At 40.2% G+C, this 25904-nt stretch overlaps 1 protein-coding gene across 1 annotated transcript in view; it reads right to left on the reverse strand.

The window, feature by feature from the left end:
- VWA3A (von Willebrand factor A domain containing 3A) overlaps positions 1 to 25904 on the reverse strand; it is a gene marked incomplete at its 3' end in the record, with an annotated part of 64190 nt that overhangs the window by 27590 nt on the left and 10696 nt on the right. The window contains exons 6-19 of the mRNA XM_018568819.1: positions 24817 to 24915; positions 24564 to 24670; positions 23594 to 23719; positions 20277 to 20376; positions 18930 to 18995; positions 16866 to 16997; positions 14129 to 14267; positions 13128 to 13231; positions 11374 to 11454; positions 9858 to 9952; positions 5585 to 5704; positions 3819 to 3893; positions 2243 to 2387; positions 768 to 948 (exon numbers count right to left, since the gene is read on the reverse strand). Coding sequence (XP_018424321.1) covers positions 768 to 948; positions 2243 to 2387; positions 3819 to 3893; positions 5585 to 5704; positions 9858 to 9952; positions 11374 to 11454; positions 13128 to 13231; positions 14129 to 14267; positions 16866 to 16997; positions 18930 to 18995; positions 20277 to 20376; positions 23594 to 23719; positions 24564 to 24670; positions 24817 to 24915 — 1570 coding nt within the window. The remainder of the gene's footprint in view (positions 1 to 767; positions 949 to 2242; positions 2388 to 3818; positions 3894 to 5584; positions 5705 to 9857; positions 9953 to 11373; positions 11455 to 13127; positions 13232 to 14128; positions 14268 to 16865; positions 16998 to 18929; positions 18996 to 20276; positions 20377 to 23593; positions 23720 to 24563; positions 24671 to 24816; positions 24916 to 25904) is intronic.

Consider the following 25904-nt stretch of genomic DNA (forward strand, 5'->3'; position numbering starts at 1 on the left):
AAAGTGTTGTGTCCACCACATACAGTATGAATACATGAGCATACAGCGTACAGTAGATATACAGTGACAAGGTAGTTTTCAACATGACCACTTACTGTATATTGCAAACCTTCATAAATAACATAACACAACACATGAAGTAAGAAGTATTCAACACAACACGATTGATGCAATTGGAACTTCTGTGTTTGGGGTAACAGGGTAAATGGGTGTGGAGTAAGCCCTTTTGGAAATTCCTAGATTGACTCAAGACATGTGAGTAATGGTAGATGGTTTGAATGCTATGATGCCACATACTAGGGTGGTGTGGAGGGTGGAAAGAGGTGAAAGTACATTTGACCTTTTATTTTAAGAAGTCAGTTCTGTACTTTTTTGGATCCTTTTGGCCCACTTTACCATAAGCGACTATATGATAAAGCAGGAACAAAATACACAGGCCACAATAATTTTCATACTATCATTCCACCAAATATCTCTAACATGGTGGCCAAACTACAGCATATTTATTTAATTTAGCATTATAGATTTTGGTATACTACAATTTTTTTTTAATCCACTACATTTAGCACATAAAAAGTTACTTTGCATTCAAAATTGTAAGAATATTTCATGTATATATTTGTAGCCTGCAGAGGTTGTGTATACTATAGGCATATGATATATATTTGAATGTAGAGATCATTAACATATAATGTGATTGCCATCATTTTGCCACATATTCACTAACTGCTGTTTGCTTCCTTTGCCAATTCTAGCTGCAAGTTTACCTTTGTCAGCAAACCAGTGAAACCTTCCATTAGTGACATGAGCCAAATCTTGTAAAACACGGGCTGTGTCACTCCTGTCACTGAAGTGATCAGATCTGTCATCATCGATGCTGAACAGACAGACATGAAGCTGTAAATCATAGCCAGAGGCAGCTTCAGACAAGTAAGCAGACACAGCATGCTGCAGGGAGGAGGAAGAAGGCATCTTGTTAGATCATCCACACATCACTGACAGCAATTTGTTATAGCAATCTACTACTGATATTTTAAGGCTGGAGAGTGCAATAATTGTATTTAAAGTATTTATTAATTTATGTTTTTTAATGCTTGTGCAGGTGCTTAAAGTGACTATGAGAGCAGTATGGTGGTTGCCATTGCTAGACTCCTGAAAATGCTAGATGCCTGGAAGTCTGACTTCGGTAAATTTCAGTCACAGTCCCAGAAAAAAGTATGCTGTAAATGAGTGTTAGAACCAATTATCTCTATACTTGCTCCATGTCAGTGACAGACAGAATTGAAGTCAAAGCATCAGAACAATAAACAGGGATCTAGCTTTCTCAGCAGAGTTCAGTAAGGGCATCCTAATCTCTAATCTAATCTCCCTAATATCATGACAGTGTCCCTTTAAACTGGATCATGCATGGAAACAGGAGGGCTGTTTTTTTGCCAACCTTTTGACCACCAACACAAATGACTTTACTAAAAACCTGGTCTGTAGCTTCTGATGCTTAGAGGAGGTGTGTGTTAAATCACTCTCTGGGGGCAGAGCTGGGTGTTTGAAATCCCACGAGAATGCACTCCTTCAAGTGCCCAGCTCTGCCAGGAAGCACGTTGATGCAACCTACGCTGCCCAGAAGCTTATTTACACACTGCAATGGGTGTGTAAATTATCACTAACAAGATGTATGTTATGAGTGGAGGGCAGCTGCAAAGTATTAAAATCTTATCTTGCAGCATGTCAGCCCCTAGACATAACTATCACCTTCCAGGCACTGCAGGGAATGAGGGAAGCATCTTGAGCAGTGAAGTGCTTCAGTCATATCCCCATCCCTCCTCACTACTTGCCCTTTTACAAAATGCCTTGTATTTTCTCAAAGAATACAAGACTTTCTGTGATTGGAGGAGAGATCATGTCACATCTATGTCCCCATGTCTCCACCTCCAATCACAGAAGAAGGATTCTTGGGAATAGTTTATAGTTTAATACTATTAAGTCAACAATAATTCAAGTTCACCTTGGAGACTATATTCTCTGTTTTTGTGTATCCAATTCTAAACTGTGTTACCGAGTATGACAACTGCCTCTACTGTAGAGAAGAGTTACTTCTATGGTGAACAATTTTAGAAATTCTAAATGCATAGGACATGGTTCTAGGAGCAGTGCCAACGGCTACTGAAATTACACTAAATGTAAAAGACTTTTGTTTAATACTACCGTATGGCAGTCTAAAAAGGTATTATTCATTTTCACTCACTAGCTCTTGATCTAGGAGACCACTAGTAAACAAGTATATTCCCTGGGATTCTCCGTCTTCTCGATCATCGAAGTTAAATTCAGTGGCTCTTTTAATGGCTCCCAGAACATTTCGCCCACCCTCACATTGGAGGTTAAGAATCCACCTGGAAGACAAATATATGTTTAAGATTAATTTATTAGAAGAACTCCCAGTGCAATGAATGAAGGGCAAATGTTTCCCAACCCATCTGTCTTGGGAAGCCTTGCTTAGATGTGACTGTAGACAGCAAATAATAATCTACCGATCCAAACCCTTCTGGCAAAATCTGCTGGTGACAAGCAGAGATTGCTGGATGACATATGTCAAGAAGAGTTGCTACTGGAGAACTTGGAAATCCTTTTCTGATTGCTACTGATCTTTGCATTTAAGACAGTGCTAGACAAGCCTGTAGTGCACCTGTTCCAGCCTCTTTAGAAGCTAAGCATAAATGGCTGCACAGTGTGACTATTGGTGTTAAGGGACCTGGCAACCAACATAAATACTTAAAGGAGATCGGTGACATGGGACAACATGGCTGCCACCATAAATATAGGCTTTAACATATGTAGACTTTTGCATTCATTGTTACTTAATAACTACTATTACTAGTGTGCTGAAAGTTGTGTCAATATGTAAACATTATTATTTCAAGAGGTGTGGAAGTTTGTGATGGTATATACTAATGTAGCATGTGGGTTTCAGTGCCAGAGTTGATTTTATCCTCTCTCTTTGTCCTGTATTGTCAACCTCAGACTACTTCTGCTTCAAAGCAGAACTTTATTAAAAAAACATTTTTAGCCAGAATGCGCAATATGTTACTCTTGCATAAAGTTTGCAAGTTACACCATGCAAAACGTTCTTGTAGTATTCAGTATTTAGAGCATATTTAGTATGCCTCTATCTCCTGCCCCCTTCTTAATGCACATGCACAATTCTCCAAGCCAGATTATTATTATTATTATTATACAGGATTTATATAGCGCCAACAGTTTGTGCAGCACTTTACAATATAAGGAAGACATTACAATCACAATACAAATCAAGACAAGATGGTAAGGAGGGCCCTGCCAGTGAGGGCTTACAATCTAAAAGATGCTCAGATGCATTTGCGCCCCCATACTGGCAGGCTGTGGTCCCCCTTCAGCTTGTTTACATCCACGGTTACTTCAGCAGGTAGCATGTTTTCTAGAACCACTAAAGAGGCATGCAGACAGCAAAGTGTGAAAGGAGAAGACATCATTTGTTGAGCGGAGCAGAGGGAGATTACGAGAAGGGGGAGTAAGGCAGGAAAGCAATGTGCCGGAACAACTACGGAATTACAGAGGTTTTCTTACATAACAAACTATATTCATCAATGATTATTATTGTACAGCAAGCCTTTTTCACCTAGCTTTTAGTGCTATAGTTCTGCTTTATCAGAGAGGAACTAATGTAAAGATAACCATGCAATGGGGCCTTGATAAAGACAAATAAAATGTAGCTATAATATACTGGGAACACTGTACTATTTTTGTTTTATATTCATTAAGCCATTGTGTTGTGCTGAAGAACTTACTTCCATGCACTTTGCAGGTTTTCTGAAGTTGCAGGAGCCATCACTGGCTTCCAAAACCGAATATCATTTCCAAATCTGCAAAACAAAGCACACCACACTTAAAAATGTGCATACTATTATCTAAGATTTAGTTAGTAACAATGGACATGTACAATTATTTTTAGGCAATTCATCCTTTTAACTAAAAAAAAAACAACTGAAATGAACGAGGCAGCCTAATAACACATTAGATAGTGGTGGTACTAGATAGGAGTGGTAGACTGAATCCTTCCACTAGCTGAAATCTCCTGAAAATTCCTGTGTGTGGCTGACATTTACTGTAAATATATTGAATAGTATATTTATGCTGGTCATACACATGGCAATTTTCAGGCAATTTGAACCACTTTCAACCAACTTTTAATCATTAAAGCTAATCTACAGGCAAAAAGCTAAACACACAGATAAAATCAATATATGGGAGCTCTTTTAACTGTAAAAAACCTAACATAGCTCCTGCGCACAGCCCAATCTGACAGGGCAGGAGACAAGAGCCTTGTGTCTACAACATTGTGATCTGTCCTTGGAGGATTGTTTTTACCAACTTGTGTCAACTCAACAGATTCTGTCTGAAGCAAGGGTAATGCCTCAAATCATGTAGAGAGGTTCCCACCCAACTTAGGACATATAAATTGTATTAAGTGTGATTCAGCTAGTTAGAGCAAATTGTATTGCTCTCCTTGCATGATCGTGCAGCGCCCTAGTGGAAAGGGTGTTTTAAAATTTAGTGTTTATCAGATTGTATGTGGTCAGATATGGATTTGTAGTCTTGGTTCATGTGGTTTGCCCCTAAGCAATCTATCATTGCTTGACATCTGTCTGCTGCCAGAGGTACTGCAGGGTGTGCCCTGGTGATAGAACAGAGCAACCAATGGGATTGCTATGAGTGGATATCCCTATCCAGCCAATCACTGTTGAACGATAGCCAGTGGTGCATGCTGGGGGAGGAGATAAATACTTTGGGTGGACCATGTGAGCTCTCTCTTCCTCCCCCAGGCCGAGCCTGAGGGGAGGCTGCGCTGGACTGCTTGAGCTGGCTAGGCCTCAAAGTCTGGGGACTAGCCATGGAATCACCCTGGAGCCTGGTGGCCCGCAGGTCCAGTGGCTGGTACTGCTAAAGACAAGGATCAGTAACTTCTACCTCAAGCAATGCAGTGTCAGGTGCCTGGCTGGCTGTGCATGGAAGCTGTAACCACGCTCTCTCTGAAAAGCCATGGAGTCTACATCTGCCTGGATTATCCTAACCCTTCTCCTCTCTCTCCCTGAAGTTCTTCAATAAATGTTCCAAGCATCATAATTACAGTCTGGACCTCACTTCAATCGATTACTCAAGAGGGCGGTAAGTGCTGATGGGCAGAAGCGAGTGAATGTATCCCTAGACAAGTAGAATTGGAGCTGTCATAATCCATAGCAACCGAGCCTAGTACTCAAGGTGTGCTGGTGTGCTGTGTTTCCATAATAGAGGTTTCTTATAGAGGAAATACAGGGAGACCCGTTAGTTCATTTTACTGTAGATCACCTCTTCAGAGCCACCGGTAGTGTTATCCTGTGCTGGGATAGCGCTGACCTTTTTCAATTTGGTTTGAGAAGTCAGCATTATTGAAAACCTTAAGTTTGTGTTTCTCTGTCAATTCATAAAGCTTTTTGAAATAATCCTTATATATTTTTTTATTTTCCCTAAGCGTATTTTCTATGGTTAATTTTAATCAATAAATGTGGCAACTTACGATATAATGTTGAATAAGTCTTTGTTTCCCATTTGTTCCTCCAGTAAAAGTCTCAGAGAATGCTGGATATGTATGATGTGCATAGCGTTCTCAACTGAAGTGTCCACAAGCAATATAACCCTGTAGAAAAAAACAAAATAAAGATTGTGAGAGCTATGAGTATGCATAAGATAATTAAAAAACGGCTATCTAATAACTAAATAGTGACTTAGTCCCCCACAAAAAACAAAGAACGATGGTTTTTAGGTCAAAACATCACAAGCGGCTAAACTCATTGGCGCATAAATCTTAAAAACAATGCAAGCACGTATTGAGCCCAAGAAGAAAAATTAATAAATGAGAACTATAAAGTTATAAAAATTAGGGATGCACCGATATATTGGCCGCCGAAACATATGGGCTAAATGCCGAAAGTGCCATTTTCCTGCCGATACATCGGCGAATCCCTGATTTCTTTCCTCCCTGCTTGGCGCAAAATATTTCATAGTCCAAAGACAAAAACATGTACATGCATGCACTTGTTCTCCCCCACATGCACACACACCAAACCAATTGTCTGTGTGATGTTTTGACCTAAAAACCATCATTCTTTGTTTTTTGGGGGGACTAAGTCACCATTTAGTTATTAGACGGCCATTTTTTTTAAGTCTCTAGTTGAGAGAACCGGGTCTTTATTTTATTACTCCAGATGAGGTGACCATTATTATTAATACCAACTGTTCTTTCCAGTTTCCATGCGCTGTGTTTACATCAAACCGGTTATAGAAGTTTAAACAGACAGGTTCCCTAGTCCTTGTGAGGGGGCAGCACGGTGTGCGAAGATCGTTTGTTGGTTATCTATGGTGAGAAGGTCGGTCTATTACCTGTCACAAGCGCCGGGTTTCAAGTACTGTTTGCAAGTGCTAATAAGTCCTTATACTGAGGTTCCTGCTCTCACTCACTCTGCAGGACTATAAGTCAGCTGACCCACTGAAAGCATTGCACTCCCTTTGTGGCTGATATCATACGTCTACAGTTGTTAAAAAGAAAGGCTGTGTGATTCCGATGAAATGCAAAGATCCCTCTAGCGGATACATGTACTTTTAATTTAGTAAAATGGAAGCGAAAGCATGCAAAAATAATGCAAAATCTTAGTGTGTTTATCAAAAAATTAGAATCTGCTGCCTTATAGGGAACTCATAGAAATATTAATTGTGCCTAAGCAGTGCCCTAAAAGATATATCTTATGTCTTGATTTCTTCCTGTTAAATAGCAAAGCACTTTATGTGCCTACAGCCTCATAGCTGTATATCTGCATTGTGAGGTCTAAGGCACTGCTGCCTCTGACTGCTAGTTTCAGGAGATTTGGTGCGGTCACTACTGTGCTGCTCACTGTTCTCCTTATTGGAGAGGAAGCTGTACATGAGTAGCTGCAGTGTAAGGATCTCCCTGCTTTGTTTCAATCACTTTCTGGATTGGTGCTTTCTGTACCTCTCCAGCTGCCTCTCGGTTATTAACTGACTAGTCATCGGGGGGTAGCTCTGACATCACGAAGCAAAGCCCTGCCTCGTTCGATTGATTCCCTCAACCACACCAAATAGCGTGGATGGGGGAATCCCCCTGCTGGGCTAATGTATTTTGGCATCGGTGGGTGTCAGAATACCGCAACAGTAACTTCAGCTAATTAGCTGCAGTCCATAGTAGCCCAAGAATTTTCGGACTGGCTCCACTGACAAAAGTCGAATGAAAAATTGACTTTTGTCAAAAGGAGGGCTGCTGACAGGGCCACACACTGCTCAAATTCAGCTTTAGTCATAATTAAGATAATCTTCTCTTTCTCTCACTTGTGTAATTAAATGAATAATATTCTTTTTACATTTTAAACATAATATCTCATAAATTGAAAAAAAAAAAAAACCTATGTATTGTACCACGAGAAATAATTATCTGCCTGTAATTCATTAACCTCTTGCCGTCCGCCCGTAGTAAAAAAACGGACGGACGGCACTGCAGCATCTGCGACAAAAACAGTAACATGATCAGCTAAACAAAAGAAAGTATTGGGAAGAGTACCGTATATACTCGAGTATAAGCCGGGATTTTCAGCCCATTTTTTTGGGTGAAAAGTGCCCCCCTCGGCTTATACTCGAGTCAGCGCCAGGTGTCTTCTTACTTACCTCGCCGAGCGTCGCAAATCTCTGATCACTCTGGTTGATAAGTTAAATCCATCCCTGTGATGAATCATGAAGTAAGCATGTTTTAGTGATGACAAACATATCAAGATTAAATAAAGTTGCATAATTTTAAAAAAGTGTTTATAGATTTATTAAAAGATAAGGATGTTATTGTTTCCTCAAGCACTTTTTCAGTCTTTACACGTCCCACTAATCACTAATCACCTGTTTAGCACTTTGATACTACTGCTTAACATAAAAGATTGGCATGAAGAAAATATGTAACAGAATGACTCTATGAACTAATTACAAATAAACTACAACATATTTTCAACAAACCAGTCGAGCAACAAAGGCACTAATCTCCCAGATGATACCTGCAGATATTCACCGTAAAGGAAGACACAAACATGTCTATAGGGCAAATCAAGAGTTTAACTTTCCCAGGCAATAGCTACCATTTCCGAAGGATAATGGTATTGAGAGGGGTCACCTCAGGGAACAGTCATGCATGCTTATGCAATATGAGTTTGAACAGATTGAAAAAAGTTGGATCTTTAAGGCATGACTTCTAATCGGCAGATTTACCCTCTTTAACTACAGATGGATCCTATCGGGGCACACAGTTTGCACATGACCAGGGTTCGAACAGGGTCACCAGTGGACCAGGGTCCATAATGCCCCTGCAGTGACAGTAGCATTGCCTGGCCCTGCCACGGTTTAGCAACACCTGCTAATGTGCAGGCTGTTCTGCACAAATTTCTCAGTGGTGATATCACTAGACAAAGCAAGAGCTGGTGGCAAGGGACCCGGAATGTCTCCTGAGGTAAGTAACTAGTGACCATCAATGTTGGAGCAATTCTTCCATTTACGGACCACCAATGCTGAGGCAATTCTTATTCACATTGCCCACCAACACTGGGGCAAATCTTGGTCACACTATTCACAAATGATGGGAGTAAATCTTGCTCCCACTTACCACCAATTCTAAGGCAATTCTAACTCCCACTGACCACCAATACTGGGGCAAATGTTGCTCCCACTGACCACCAATACTGCAATACTGGGGCAAATCTTGCTCCCACTAACCACCAACTCTGGGGCACTTTTTGCTCCCGCTGACCATCAATGCTGGGGCACTTCTTGCTCCCACTGACCATCATTTCTGGGGCAAATCTTGTTTCCACTGCCCACAAATGCTGGGGCAATTCTTGCTCCCACTGACTACCGATGCTGGTGAATTTATCGTCCCTCTGATCAACAATGTTGGGACATTCTTTCTCACGCTGACCACCAATGCCAGGGCATTGTTCCTTAAATTGTAATAGTAGAATAGGGCAACTTAATTATTATATTGACTTGGGTAATTAAGTGTGGGTTTGGACTGTCTTCATAATAGATTTATGCTAATGAAAGAACAATAGTGTACATTACCAGGCAAACATGTCTCTGCAAGTTGTTTGTTACAAATGATCCACCTCTGTCAGTCCCTTGTATTTAGACTAGAGACTAGTAACAGTGGATTGCAGATGGGGTAAGCTATCCTGCTACTAAATGAAAGCTCTTGTAAATCCTTAAAGTGTTCCTACTTTTCTATACAGACTTAGAACGAACCACCCCTGTTAGACCTTGCCCATTTAGGTGTTCCCATTTACATTTTTCATCAGTGGCTGGGTATAGTAGATGTTTATGGTCACTTTAAGACACTGTATTAGGGATGTTCAGATACCAAGTACCGTACTTGGTACAAGTACAGATACTTTTCCAGCTCCAAGACTAGACTAGAGAAAAACTCAAAAGTTAGGAGGCAGCTGTCATTTTTTATATGTTAGGGATGCACCGATACCATTTTTTCCAGATCAAGTACTAATACTTGTCCAAGTACGCACAGATACAATTACTGATACATTTTTGTTTATTGTCATGTGACAGTTTTTAAAAAAAAACAATACAGACTAATGATTTCAGGACAGTGGTGCAGCGCCAGAGCCCAGTCACACCTACAACTGCTGCAACCCTGGTAGTTCTCATTAAAATGCCAAGTATCGGCACTGATATCTGAACTGGTATCTGAACATCCCTACACTGCAGAAAATAAAATACTACTCACACATGCATACCTTTTTTCACAAATCGTTCCCCAAATTCTTCTACTTCCTTTAGTAAGCCAGTCTATCCTTTTCTCATACGTCTGAGCTACTTTTGCTAGCTGTTTCTGTGTATACAGATAATAAAGAAAATTAAAATACAAGTTTGTATTCATTTGTTACCCATATTTTCAAAGGCATTTGTATCTTTTCTTAGCATCTATGGCCATAAGAACTAAAACTAATATCAATCAAATGGATAACTTAGCAGCAACAACAGAGGGAGCTTTAGACTAGTCATGGGACGTGAAGCATACAGTGCATCTACATCCAAAAATCTAATATTGCAGTTTACTAGTCCATAAATGAGGTACCTAGATTAGTTTTCTTTTTTCAGGATTTTCACCTTTATTTGTATACTACTATTCCTGCGAATAACACACTTCCTTGGTGGCCATACTTTCCCCTCCACTAGATCAATGAAGGTTGTCATCCAAGCTCACAGTAAATGACAAGCACAATGCATTTCTGGGAAGATTAACATGTAAATCCTGTACTTGCTAATAATGTTCTTAATCCGGAAAAGGAAACTAATACAACCACATTATAGGATTTGTAAGCTATATTAATGTATTTTTCTTGCGTTTACCTATCCTTTAATTTATGGCTGAAATCAGCTGGAGATCTCTACACAATACATCAATTTCAAATCCAGCAGCACCTCCTAACAAGAGATGGGAATGAAATTACCCAGGTCCAATTTCTACGACGAAATTGATGTAGGTTGCCATTTTAATAAGATTTTTTAATGAAGTGTATTGAAGCTGTAAATTAAATTTGTTTTAAAGGAGAACTATAGGGTCAGGGCTTTTCCCCATAGTTCTCCTTAGGGTAACGGGAGGACACAAACTAGCGTCCTCCCGTCACCCTAGGCTCAGTATACCGCGAGCTACAGCTCGCGGTATACTGAGACGCCGCAGCCGGAGCGGATCCCGACATCGATGTCGAGATCCGCCCAGCTGCGTGAGTGACAGCTGGCTCTGCCTATCTAGAGGCAGAGCCAGCTGTACCCGCCCCCTCCCCCGTCTGTTCCGCCAGTCAGCACTGGCAGATCGGAGCGGGGAGAGGGGAATCCAGATCGAGAGGTGAGCGAACGCCGGTATGTGTTCGCTCACCTCCCGATCTACTGAGCCGACCTGTGACAGTCTCATTGTCACAGGTCGGCTAGAACTATGAGGTGACCTGTTATTACTTATTTAAAGTAATAACATATACTTTTAATCCTCGCAAGTGCCTCACAAATTGTCACAATACCCAAATAAAGACTTTCTTTTTTTAAATCTGCACAATGTATGGCTGTCCTGTACATGGATTTGTGCTACTGAAACGATTGGAATTGGAACAACATTAGAATTGCAGTACACTGCAATACACAAGTCTGCAATATGCATAAAATAAATACATGGATTATCACAGACATCTAATGTTATATGATTTTTCCATTTGTGTAAGATTCTCCTAATCCATAATGGTGAAAATAGGACACTACCTGGTAATCATACAACAACGGAGGATCCACATGAATGTTTTTCACAGTGCCATCATGCCATTCAAACTGCATCATTGCCCGCTATAAAAAGATATTTACAAAATTATTAACATCTTTATTATAATAGAACTGTGTTAATAATAACTTATGTATTATACCAGTTATACAATAACAATTATTAATATTAAAGTGATACTAAACCCAGAAGTTCAATTTTAAAAATGCAACCTTAAAGTGGACCTTTAAATTCTACCAATGCATCACTCTATGTATGATGATCAATAATTACAGAGGCACGTCAGGTGTAAAATACTGTGATTTTAAAATACTTCAACTTGCAGAGCATTCACTTCCTGCTTTGAAAGGGCACAATGACTTGTTTGGCAAAGCAATGCACACTGGGAAAGCAATGCACACTTGTCTTCAGCAGAGCATTGCTGGGAAATCTCATCTGTAATCTCATAAGATCTCAGGGAAAGGCATTTTCCACCCCTGGGATGATGTGCATGGTCACATGTCCTAGTCACATGTGCCAGAAATCCAGGAAGTAATAGGATAGCTAGTAATCTGCCCTTAGTAAACATGGCCACTGTCAGAAGACTGGGGAAGAAAAGAGAGATAAGGTATGCAGAGAATACAAAGCCTGCAATTATCTAGTAGTATGTGTTTGTAGATTTGTCATTACTAAACATTTCTAAAGGTGTGTTTGTTGTTATTTTAAAGATATGGGTAAAGGTCCGCTTTAACTATTAACAAAAATGTACCTTATTTGTTTATCACTCAGTTGTAGATCCTCAGATCATCTCTGAATTGGTGATGACACTGTCCTTCCTTTTGGAGGACGGATACTTTTGTTCCCCCATGGTCCCTGTGTGTGTTGTAAAGTAGCCACCGCTCCAAGCTCACTCCCATGATGGACTACAATCTCATGCTTCGTTTACTAATTTGTATTGAGAATGTAGTCCATCACAGGGGCGAGTTTGGAGTGGTGGCTACTTTACAACACAGGGACCATGGGGAACAAAAGTAGTCACCCTCCAGAAGAAAGGACAGTGTCAGCACAAATTCAGAGATGGTTTGAGGACCTACAGCTGAGTGATACACAAATAAGATACATTTTTGTTAATAGTTAAGGTACTTAAATGCATTTTTAAGATTTAACTTCTGAGTTTAGTGTCACATTAATAGACAAAACATTACACACCTACTTTGCTATATTGATGTAACCTTAAAGGCTATTAAAGAATACATTTGGCTGGTCACAGACTGCACTTTTAATTCCTTGACAAAACCCACCATTCAGTCAGTAAAACCAGGGATGTACTTGCTGGCTGATATAGGATTTGACCTGGCACCAAGCAGGTGGCCAGTCAGTAAGGCAAGACCTTACTGACGTGGCTACAAACTCCTGCTGTTTTCAAGGTGTTCACAGGCCAATCCCAGGTCAGTCCAAGGATTTCATCCCACCGGACTTTTCTATGCCAGCTTCAGTACCTACACCCAACTGGGCCTATTTGAAACAGCATCAACAGGAAGTATAATGTGTCAATAGACAGTATGGCAGTACAGTGACTAACATTGCTGATGCTAACTTTAGGGGGTTTGTATGTTCTCCCCATATTTGAGTGCCCTGATTTGTCCTCTTAGTCCAAAAATGTTTCCAATTTGTTGATTAACCTCTTCCTGTCTTGGTCTAAAAGCAATCACATGACAATAATAGTGTCATTTTAAAATAGTATGTTAAGGAAACTTACCTTATGAAGCGTAGATGAGACTTTTTTCTGAAGTATAGGAACAAAATCCTCTACAAGGGAATATGCATCCGGAGCAAGTACCTGGTAGAGGCTCAGCTTTTTGGCTGAATACATGAAAATGTGTTATTATATGCGCAATAATAATAGCAAACATACATACACACACGAGGATGTAAAACCATGGCATACACTTGGTTGATCAGTTAAAAGCATGGTCCTATGCTAGACATGTAATGGTTTTTAAAAGCATACTTTTGCTCAAAAAGGACAAAAGTAACTGATGATAAACTTTTAATATCCAACTGTAGTGGAAATTGTAGCAAGCTTTTAAGGCAGACTTGTGTCATAAAAGCTTGAGATGCTTTTATTGTGTAGGCATTAAAGCTATTAAAATTATGAATCTTGGAAACTTGGCTGATTTTAAATTGAGTCAAATTTCCAATGATTTTTTATCATTAGTATTAAAGAGACCCTGTCACCAAACCTTTAAAATTTAACAAACATTTCCATAAAATTACATTTAATGCATAGAATTGTTATTCATCCATAAAAAGCTCCACTGTGTAGACATCCAGAAGCCCAAAGACTGCTGCCAGGCACCACCATCTTCATGTGATCCCAGCAGGCTTAGAGCTGTCACTCAACTGCTACTCAATAGCATTCCCCTTTGGTACTCCCCAAGCAGCAGCATCATAAAAGGTTATGTAGCGAGGTAAGGGGACAGGTTGTAGAACTGGACCAGCAGAAACAGCAATTAGACCCAGAAGAGGAGAGAGCTTTGACTTGGCCAGAGGAATAGGGAACTGTGGCTGTGCTTGGGAATCAACTCTTCCTGGAGTGGTCTATTTTCATAGCAAACTCAAAGGCACATTGCAATTGAATTAAAACATTTTTATGTGCACAAATAAAAGGTAACGATATATATTACATATAATAATTTGTAACAACAGAAAATATTTGAATATTCTAGAGTAATTTGATCTAATTTTATAGCCCCTTACCTTTTAACCCATTGGTCTTAAGCCATTCCGCTGAAGTTTTGGGTGAAAAACTGGAAATCGCTATATTTAGTGGTCCATCATGATTCGGAGGTTTTGGAAGGAAAATAGAGGGGGGCATTTTAGCCACCCTTGTTGATATCTGTAAACATATACATTTTCACATGGGTGCTTTACAGAATAACATTATATTTTCATCTACCCCAGCAAACAGAAGAATTTACTAAGAAGTACATTGCTTAATTTATAAATTAGCATAAAGGCGATACCACAACTTTATCAGCTGAGCAGTTGTGTTTGGAATAACAAAGTTAATAATCCACAAAAAAGTTAATATTTTAGTTTTAGGGTGGGAATGAGGCTCAAGTTTGCCCCTACCATGGGCTTATGCGGGATTCAGCATTTTCGAAATTCACCAGACCTAATTCTTTGTAACCATAGTGCACTTTCTGGCCTTTGAACTTAGGCCAGATTAACTACAGTAGGCGGACCCAATAAGGGGGCTTTTGGATAAGCCAGCCCCCTCACTATAAAAGGTAAGGTCATAGCAGTCATGTTGACATTGTGCTTTATCTTTGATAGAGAAAGCATAAGGAGTGCTCCTAGCAAACTGCATAGTGAAAGATTAGTGTAGGACTTGTTGGCACTGGCAGGTCTGTTGGAGTAGATGTAAACCATTATCAGTAAGTAGCAAAATGCTCTGATTTTTTACGAGAATTGGGGGAAAAGGTTTTAACCTTTTTCCATCCTTTGTTACATCCTAATGCTGTTGATGTACTGCAGCCTTTTTCCAGCCAGTCCCTGTCCACATCCATTACAGTGATAACAGGCTGCATGTGTTTTTTCATAGGGCATATTTCTTAATTTTTGCTGGATGCAATTGTTCTTTTTTCCTCACAGTCCTTTGTTAAATGGTGACAAGACTGATATATGCCTGGGCAATGTGCATCAGCACGGACATTTATAGGTAAAGGTAAATAATTCACCAAATTTTGCTGAGCATTCTGGGCAATATAATTCCAAAGGGACTTTATCTTGAGACAGCTCCAAAAACCATGATATAAATCTGCTGCTTTCTGCCCACATTTCAAACATCTAGAGCTACTAAGACTCATAAGATAAGACCTATGAGAGATATAAGCTCCATAATAGACTCTTAATACTATTTCTTTATAGGTGGACACAGTGATTGTATTCAATGCTTTATTAAGAGCTTGGAGAGTCACAGCTGGGCGTAGCATAGGCACGTTTTTTCTGCTCTTTTTTTTGCACGTTTTTCCACCAGTGAAACGCGCGTTTTACTGGTGGTATGATTTTTTTTTCCTTTATTATTTTCTCTATTTTTTTTAAACATTTTTTTTTAACTTTTAAACTTCCCGCCGGCTCCGCCCCCCTGCGACATGGCCGCTCGCAATGGGCAGAAAAAAGTGCTTGGTCTTTTCTTAGTTAAAAGTATATAAAATAAATTGGATTTATATTTTTTCTGCACTGGGTGTTTGATAGTCCTCAGTGATCCAGGTGTGATTCTTTTGATAAAAGTCAGCTTGTCAGTCACTGAAGGCCCTCTATGATATAACACTTGCTGCAGGGCAAGCTAGTACCTCAAGTACACATTGGACCATCTCCAGCCAGTGGTACATCTTTGATACCGCAGAGAAGTCCATGATATGGTTGAATGTGATTTATTTAATATTGCCTTGTTGTTGCTGCTCCTATTTGGTTGACTAGGACAAACAGCTGTCCTGCCTTACGAAGGGAAAAAAAATGGAAATCTGTAATAATGTTTAACAAAAAAAATTACATGAATAATAGTAATGGCGAGTAGAACATTTTTAAAGTGGGACTGCCCAAGCCATGAACTAGGGAAAGGGGAATTGTTTTCGCAACCTGGCATGGAATCAGTTGAAGTGCCAATCTTGCATACAGACGCTGGGTGTACAAAGGGTTAAAGGACAATTTTGTTCCTCTGTTTCAACAAAAAACTGGCATATGGAGGTGCCACTGGAGTGTTGATATGTGCTGCTATAAATTTCAAGGCAAATACAGCTAACTGTTTTGGGATGCTTTAGGATTTTCTACAGGTGGTGAATGACACTTGATCTGTAACAACTTTAGTCTCTGAACATTAATTAACCCCATAATTTAAATGGAGACTCCAAATGTGACCCACATTAGCTCTATACCTTCTCTTGGATTTCACCAGAGAGAGCAACCACTCCCACTATCTGGTTTGAAATAACAAGCTGTAAATTATGCAAATTCTTATAAAAATTTAATTCTAGTCAATTACACATGACGTGATTTAAAATGTAGGAAAAGTGAGGTTTTCCATATGGCTAAATATGCCATGTATATTGGATAAGAATTCATGTTCATGTAGGAAATTCATCCTTCCCAGCATAGCCGAAATTTGCAAATTTAAAGCGTGAGTACATGGCACGCAGGTTGCACAGTGAACATCAGAAAAGAGGAATTCAATCCAAAAAAGGCTGAAAAATAAAAATCGTAGAAAATACCTAGTACAGAAAAGTTTAGAATGAGCCCTTAGCAAACAGGCTTTGGCTAAGTTCCCCTCATTAATGCCTGCCCGTGTGTGGAGTCAGGATATGAAATGGTTGATACTGTGACATACTGTACATTTCTCTCTGTGAGACAACCTGTCAAGTATCACACCTCCCATATCACTATAAGGAATTATAACCAAACTTACCCCTTAAAAGTCACATAAAGTATAGCTCACCTCCTGCATTATTTTAATAAGTGTATCATCCAATGATCCTTGACGCATTTCGTTTATCTTATTCAGCATGTCAGTGGCTTTGTGCACCTCTTCAATCAGGAGCTTGATATCAGTGCTGGCATAGATCTCATCCTGTCATAAACAACAACATATAGATGTTACAGAAAACACTGACAATCAGTATAAGACAGGTAGGCATGTTTAATGAGGAAAAGAGCAAAGTAAAACGTGAAATAAAATAGTAAGCAAGTAGAAGGAATCTTCCACTGAAAGAACTACAGGAAATTGATCCCTGATTGGTTCCCCAGAGTTTTGTAACTTGTCTCACCATAATCCTTAGTCATTGTTTGTTTGTTTTTTTTCTAAATAATAAATGTTTATTAAGGGTTTTAGGACAATTAACATGAAAGGCAGGTAAACATGGAGAACAATGCGGTACAGAATCATGTAAGTACATTCCATTGTGAGACACAGGCCTATACATGCACATGGGTATATTCAGCTAAGTATCACGGAAATACATAGATCGACTCATGTAGTGCATGGCAGGCGCCATATTTCAATAACAGTTGTGTGTGTCTCATTCAGGAGACTGTTAAGGCTGGATGGTATTATCGCATTTTCTCCCTTCAATCCAGACAACATTAAAGAAGGAGGACAAGGAAAGACGTACACATAAGACACAAGGTCCACAGGACAGAACATTTTGGGGGGGGAGTGCTCGCCAGATAGAGAGGTGAGTCAGTGTGGGAGACACATGGGGAAAGACGCTTAGTGGGACGGGGAGGAGGGGAGGAGAGGAGGAGCTTCCGCCGGACCCAATGGCACATTCGTCACCGACATACTGGGAGATATTAGATGTAGTGCACTGGTCAATGTTCCATCCGGGGGCCACTGGTCAAACTACAGGGCTCTAAATGCCGCTGAATCCATATATAAAATCCAAGGGGTCCACAAGGTTGCACACTGAGGTTGACGCTCATGTAAAGAGGCCGTCAGCTCTTCAAAGCGCATGATCAAACCCACTTCGGCAAGTCATTGTTTTTTTAAAGCTAAACTCCAAGCAGATAAAAAAAGACATGACTTAAAAAAGCTCTGTATTGGGAAATACATTATTACATGTATTTTAAAAAAATCCAAAATGCTTATGTACCAGAATTTGACTATGACTGTGTCTATCTCCCACACTGACTGCCTTTAGGCGATCCCTTAGAACTCATCTCTTCAGGGAAGCCTATCCCACCTCAAACGAACCACTGAACAATCACTTTCTCAAACAATCATCCCCGCGCAGCTACCTCCTCATGTATCACTTGCCCCTCCCTTTTAGATTGTAAGCCCTCACGGGCAGGGCCCTCCTTACCATCTTGTCTTAAATTGTATTGTGACTGTAATATCTTCCTTATATTGTAAAGCGCTGTGCAAACTATTGGCGCTATATAAATCCTATATAATAATAATAATTTGACAATCTTCCACTGTACAGCAGAGCTCAGATTGAAAGTTGGAAAAGCAGCACAAGGAGTGCGTCAATTGTGCTACAGTGCTAATAAAGAGCATGCTGATTGAAGGAGGTAGAAGAGTGTTTAGGGAATTATCTTATGATTCTGTTCCTTCTCCCTTCACTGTCCAGTCACAGGCATGCATTTTGAGTTTTTGTAATATTTACTATAAGTGATCCCGAAAGACTTATATGGGAGCAGACTCTGCAGGCTGACATCCTGATTTTGGCTTCATGCTTGTTTCAGGTCACTGACTCACTAGATGGTGAAGCCAAAATCACAATAGGCCATAATAGGCCCCGGAACTGGAATCTGCACGTCTAAAAACATGTCAATAATGGCACCTCCCATTTTTTATTCTCCTGGTAACAGACCAAAAGATAGCAAATAAGTTAAAAGTATTGTTTCGGGTTTACCTACACTTTTACACACAATAATAATGATTATTTACATTAAGCTAAATATATTCACATTTAAATCTAAAGAAAAACTATAGTTTATATTTAAATAGGAGGCAAAGTGTGATAATCACTGATGACTATAATTTACTGCTAACATTTACCTCTTTCCAAGAAGAGAAACAATGAAAACGTCCTCCAGTTGTGTCTGCCAGTTGTTGTAAATCAGCCTATTGTAGAACAAACGTTTTGTTAGACAGTCCCCCTCACACCCTCACGAGTTGTGAAGTTGCTCATAGATATAAGAGGGTGATCACATGCACCATCCAGGTAAATAAATGGCACAACAGTTCAAAAACCTGAAAGAAGAAGTTGCAGTGGACATTCTAGGAAGAGGTGAGGGGGCAGCTTATCAGCAGGAGAACAATAGTGATCAGGCCCCAAATTTACCCTGCCCAGTCCACTGTTCCTTCTAATAGCAGCCATTGACACTCCCATTGACACTCAATCTGGCCATTTGAGCAAGATCTTATGTCTATGGGTACCCTAAAAAGATATACACTCTATTAGGTACACCTTGCTAGTACTGGGTTGGACCCCCTTTTCTTCGTGGCATAGATTCAACAAGGTGTTGGAAACATTCCTCAGAGATCTTGGTCCATATTGACATGATAACATAACGGCCCAAAGTGTGCCAAGAAAATATCCCCCCAAAACCATTACCCCACCACCAGCCTGAACCGTTGATGCAAGGCAGGATGGCTCCATGCTTTCATGTTGTTTGCGGCAAATTCTGACCTTACCATCTGAATGTCGCAGCTGAAACCGAGACTCATCAGACCGGGCAATGCTTTCCAATCTTCTATTGTCCAATTTTGAGCCTGTGCAAATTGTAGCCTCGGTTTCCTGTTCTTAGCTGACAGAAGGGGCACCCGGTGTGGTCTGCTGCTGCTGTAAACCATCTGCTTCAAGGTTCAATGTGCTGTGTGTTTAGAGATGCTCTTCTGCATACCTCAGATGTAACGAGTGGTTATTTGAGTTACTGTTGCCTTTCTATCATCTTGAACCAGTCTGCCCATTCTCCTCAACATTCTCCTTGACCTCAACAACAAGGCATTTTCGTCCACACAACTGCCGCTCACTGGATATTTTCTCTTTTTCGGACCATTCTCTGTAATCCTTAGAGATGGTTGTGCGTGAAAATCCCAGTAGATCAGTAGTTGCTGAGATACTCAGACCAACCCGTCTGGCACCAACAACCATGCCATGTTCAAAGTCACTTAAATCCCATTTTTTCCCCATTCTGATGCTCGGTTTGAACTTCAGCAAGTCGTCTTCACCACGTCTAGATGCCTACATGCTGCCATGTGATTGGCTGATTAGCAATTTGTGTTACCAAGCAATTAAACAGGCGTACCTAATAAAGTGGCCGGTGAGTGTATTTTTGCTCCAACTCGTTTGGCACATATCTTAATATTTAACATACAACACGGAGTGCTACAAAGTATTACCTGAGCAATGCTGTCAAATGAAACAATTTGAAGTTGTAGATCTTTTCCCAGGGTGCACTGCAAGATGTAGTCCGCTAAGACATCTGGTGCCTGGTCAGGGCTGCAGACGCATAAACAGCATAGTCAGTACAAGTCCTACCTTGATGGGATTCACTCACGTTAAATAAATATGTCCTGTCATTTATCCAGTGGTGTAGTTAGAGGCCATGCTGTCTAAGGCTCAATCAATACCTTTCAGGTATAGACCTGGCTATGTGGTGCCGAGATTCAGAGATATTTGTGGCTCCTTTCTGCACTTCCCACAACTCTCTATTACCCACTCCTGTTGCTGCATTTATACACAAGAGGAAAAGGAATACAGTACACAAAATTGCACATTTTCAATTCTGCAGCTGCTTATCACTTTAATCTGGCTATACACTGCTCAAATATTGGCCTGCCGACCCAGACAAAATCTGAGCTCTGTGTGGCCCTGCCAGCACCCCTCCATTTGACAAAGGTAGTCACTGTTTGGGTATTCTGACAATGAAAACAATAGTTTGGCAGAGAAGATTCCGCTGTCCAAGCTGCTTAGCGTGCATGAGGGAATCAAGCATTTGAGTCCAGTTCAGCTGAATGGAATTCAACCTGAATGAGAAAAAAACGCAGTGTATGGCCAGCTTTAAAATGATGACTTAAAGTAAATTCAGGCCACTTATATCAATCTCTCCAGACTTCTAATTAAGGACCCATTCACACCAATTGCGGTGCATTCCAGAGCGGCAGCTGCTGAAACGCAGAGCAACCGCTCACAAAACTTCCCCCTTCGTTCTGGGGCGGGATTGGGCGTGGAGGTGCACTGACGTCAAGGGCACCGCAGCCACGCTCCCCCCCCCCGCCCTCAGTGCGATCAGATGCGTGGCAAAACATTGCCTGCGTTCCGATCCACTGCAAACGCAAAAATGCTGCATGCTCTATTTTTTGCGTTTGCAGTGGACCGGAATGAAGGCAATGTTTTGCCACGCATCCGATCGCACTGTGGGTGGGTAGGGGGGGGCGTGGCTGCGGTGCCATTGACTTTGATGGCCTTTGTGGTGCCATTGACTCCCTCCCGCCCCAGATCGAAGGGGAAAGTTTTGTCTGCAATTGCTGTACGTTCCAGCAGCTGCCGCTCTGGACCGCACCACAGTTGGTGTGAATGGGCCCTTAAGGTCCTTATCTAGCTATAGTCTTGCCTCCCTCTAAACCAGGGGTAGGCAACCTCGGCACTCCAGCTGTGGTGAAACTACAATTCCCATGATGCCTCTGCCCCTGGGAGTCATTCATGCCTGTGGTTATCAGAGTCTTCCAATGCCTCATGGGACTTGTAGTTTCACAACAGCTGGAGTGCTTGCCTGCTCCTGCACCAAGCTCTACAATTTATATGGCCTGTGTCGATGGGCTTCCATGGTTAAAAGCAGCACACATTCGACATCAGCTTGAGATGCTGCTGAGATCATTCAGAATTCAGTACAGGTGCAGTTGACCTGCTTCAGCTACTTTTCCATTCCTATAGATTTTTATGGGGAGTAGCAATTCTGAAGCAAATAGAACCCTGTCAACACAGGCCCATAGTCAGTTTCCTCTTTCACACAAACTAAGCTGACACAGATTGATTTATCTTGTTATTCTACCCTCTCTACCATGGTTGGCAAATGGAGTCGTGTGAGCAATAGGCTGGCAAATGAATCAGTGATAACTGTGTCTAGAAAAATATATCAAATGTGGAATGTGCCTGTGTTCAATGTGTTTGTCTATGAAAATGAAATCTGAAAGCCAATTGAATATTTAACCACTTGCGGACTGGCCACTGTATATATATGGCCGACCCGCAGCCCCATTGTTCCAGGAGAATGTACCCATACATCTCATGAAGGCCTGTTCATTAGTCGGTGGACAAAAGCTTCAAATCATTTTAACCCCCCTTCTCCTGCTTATGTTATCTGCATTCTGCCTCTGCTCTGACCTGTATATTAACCCTTTCACCTCCCTTACCTTGCACATCTATACAATAACCCCTTCATCTCCATCCTACCACTAAATATCTATGAATTGTACATTTATTGAATCTTGTGCACTATTTCCAAGCTCAATGTTTTAACCCCTTCAATACTGGCATGTTTCTTCAATTTCAAAAAATTGCGGCAAAACATCAGATCACCTCGGAGTGTCTAGTTTACAAAAATGGTGTCATGTCTGTTATTTTCATACTGTCCTGACATTTGTATTTGCTATGATTTATAAACGAAAATAAGAGAAACAGGCTTTTTTCAAATTGTTTAGGACTTTTTTTACTTTATATAGTAAACAATTAAAAAAAAAAGCATGGCTATTAAATACCACTAAAAGAAAGCTCTATTTCTCCCCAAAAAGTAATATAAAACTATGCTGGGACTGAAGTGGTTAAGAAAACATAAATATCATTTTCAGTTGAAAACCATTACAGAATTAAAAAAAGAACTCCATGAAATCTAAAAATGTAAAACCCTTGAAGTGGGGCTACCCCCACACTGCAAGGGTTAAGTGCTCATTTTTTTTTTAGGGACTGGAATAAAGCAGATACACTCACATGATCCTTGGTCTTGCGGCAATCAGTGCTCACCTCTCTCCCCCTCTGCTACCGCTGTGTTTTTGTCCCTTGGCATCCTCACGTCTAATCCAGCTGCATTAGAAGAGATTATGTCATGGGTCCTTAGACCACCAGAGACCACGGGGGATAGAGGCTGAGGGGACCGGTCTAGCACCCAGGCAGAATCGAGGATCAGGTGAGTATAGACCAAAACAAGGAGTTAACCTTTGCAGTGCAGGGGTGGCTCCACTGCAAGGGTTAATCTTTAGATTTTCTGGAGTTCTTCTGCAATTTATGTGTAAACTGGACCAAATACCAATATATTGTTTCATGTTAACTTAATGCATTCTAAGTAATATGTACAGTAAGTGTAACACAGATATTTACTATCTCTCAGAGATCACAGTAATCTTCTGACAATGCCATCATCTGTTTTTCTTTCCAGAAGGACTAAGATAATGGTTTAAAGATGACACAGTCATGTAAATCCTGTTGCCTGTGCAGTTCTTGGCAGTGTTCACAAATGCAATACATACAGATCAGCCCCTGCTGCAACATCTCACTTTCTGACTTGAATGACTTTCAGATGTGATGTTTTATTATGATTGAAATGTTTAAATTACAAGTGTAACTTACTGAAAAGACCATGTTAGGGACCTTTAACATGACTTTCCTGATCTATCTATGTATACTCTTTTTCCCTGTAGTATAAAAACAATAATAATTGTACCAGCTGCTGACAACAATGACAAGTGAATCCAGGTCTTGGATCTGCAAAGCTTTTCTTAGTGCCAGAAGTAAGTTACAGCCACCACGAGGTTGCAGTTCTTGAATCCACTGCCTTGCTTCATGTAGTCTACACCCATATTGGAAAAGCAAGATGCAAAAAGAAAACAGAACAGTTATAAAATATTCAGTACTGATACCATTTCAGAAACTTCACATATCTTTGTGTATCTCCAGTAAGCTCAACTTTTGTTGCATAGAAATATTGACAGGCACAATGCTATTGGTATATGGGAAGTAAATATAATTTACTGATTGAAGAGTTAAAATGTTCAATTTCAAGCAAAACCAATGCTGGTGATAAAGCTGTGTTCACAGGGAATTGTGCAGTGAGACCAGTTTTTCCAAACTGCATAATGTATACCAATGTGTAAATGAACAGCCAAGTCAAGAAGGTGGCTGGGGTCAGAAAAAGTGAGATTCACGCCTCTTGCAGGAACATTCCGTGTTAAAGGAAAACTCTGGGGAACATTATTAACCCTTGCCGTGGAGCTACCCCTGCACTGCCTGGGTTAAATGCTTGTTTGTGTCTAGGGAGGAAAACAAAAAAAAGTTATACTCCTCTGATCTAGCCGGCTCTTAGACTTTAGAATTTTTTTTGAACGAACGAAATTCTAACAGTGATTCTGGTTTTCCTTTGGGAAACTCCATTCATTTCCAAAATCAAATGGTAAACACAGACAACATTTCAAACAACATTCGTCAAGTCTCTGATGACATTATTGAATGTTCTGATTTTTTCGAATGAACATTTGTACCAAAACCTATCAGTGTATTGACAGCTTTAGAGAAGATGTTCCTCTTCTCTGATGCTAGAATAACCCCTGTATATAATGCAATGAAGCAATTCAAGTGTTCTAATAAATAAAGAAAAACAGGGAATAAATAAGTATTTCTTGAGTGTAGAGACTTACATTCGGACAGAAACATTCCTCGGGGATTCCCAAAGACAGGAAACATCAGTTCCAAAGGACATCAGATATACTGTATCCTTGTAGCAAAGCTGCTCATCTACAAGGCACTAAAAGACATTTAAAGTAGTATTCAACTCTCACATTTTTTTCAATAATAAATCCAGATCAAACCAATATACTGTATGTGTATATATAAAAATTAATTTACTGCCTTCCATCACTCAATGTCATTACAAACAAGATGATTAATTACCAGCAGGCCTCTAAGGAAATCCATTCTCCTTGGTCCACAGTTTAGATGTGATGAATCTATTAGCAATCCAACGTTTTTCCCCTTTACAAGGCCAAACATCTAAAAGGATAAAACATAATGTTAGGATTCCTAATTAGCCATTACAACTGGCATGCGTGTGAGCATGTGTATACAGTATGCAAACCACAGATCACTGAATGGAGTAACTGCAGGGGTGTAACTGCTGCTGGACCCATAAGGTCAGGAAGCTCAAACACGAGAGTTACTTCAAAATAAAGTGAACCTGTCATTTACACCAAAAGGGAGAAACTAACTTTGCTGGTAATGCAAGCATGTTTGGGTGCCTGATTTTGTGTCTTGGGTTCTAGGCCCATGCTGAATACTTTTCTCCAACATTATGTATATGGAAATATTATTGTGCATCACAATCAACTGAATTAACAGCTGAACACATAACTTAGCACCTCTTTGGGTTCAAATTGAATCAAATTTCATGCTATCAACCAGTATGGCCAGCCATTGTGTGGAGGACTGATCTCTTACAATAACATTTGCAACAGCTATTTTAGCCAAAAGTACAGATTATATTTGAATTTCAGTCTCAGCCCTCCCTGATCAATATTTTCTTTAATCCCATATTGATTCCAGCATTGAGAGAATGTAGTTTACCATGGTTCAAATGGAAAAACTTTTGCATCCTTCATATCTTCCTAAATAATAAGATCCCATCTGTACAAACATTTTAAACAAAGTACCCACTGAATATTGGCAATTAATGCAATGGTTCCATTAGTACACTCACTAGCACCAAAAATCTAACCTACAAGCTTTGAGTTGCTTATTGGTCTTGAAAGAGCATATGCCCATCTTTAATCTGTATAATATAAGTGGATACAACCGCCTGATAATAAATGTAAATGTATGCTCAGCTGTGAGTAAGATCTACAAATATCTGTAAGCATCCCTAGATAGTACCACTGTAGCATCACTTTATGTAGAGCAGTTATTGTGTGGCATTAATGGGATTCCTTCTAGAGCTTACGTTGTACCTGCTGCTTTATGCTGTATATAGAAATATATTCACCAAA

The sequence above is a fragment of the Nanorana parkeri genome, unplaced genomic scaffold, assembly GCF_000935625.1.
Source record: "Nanorana parkeri isolate BGI_ZX_2015 unplaced genomic scaffold, ASM93562v1 scaffold3, whole genome shotgun sequence".
NCBI lineage: Eukaryota > Metazoa > Chordata > Amphibia > Anura > Dicroglossidae > Nanorana > Nanorana parkeri.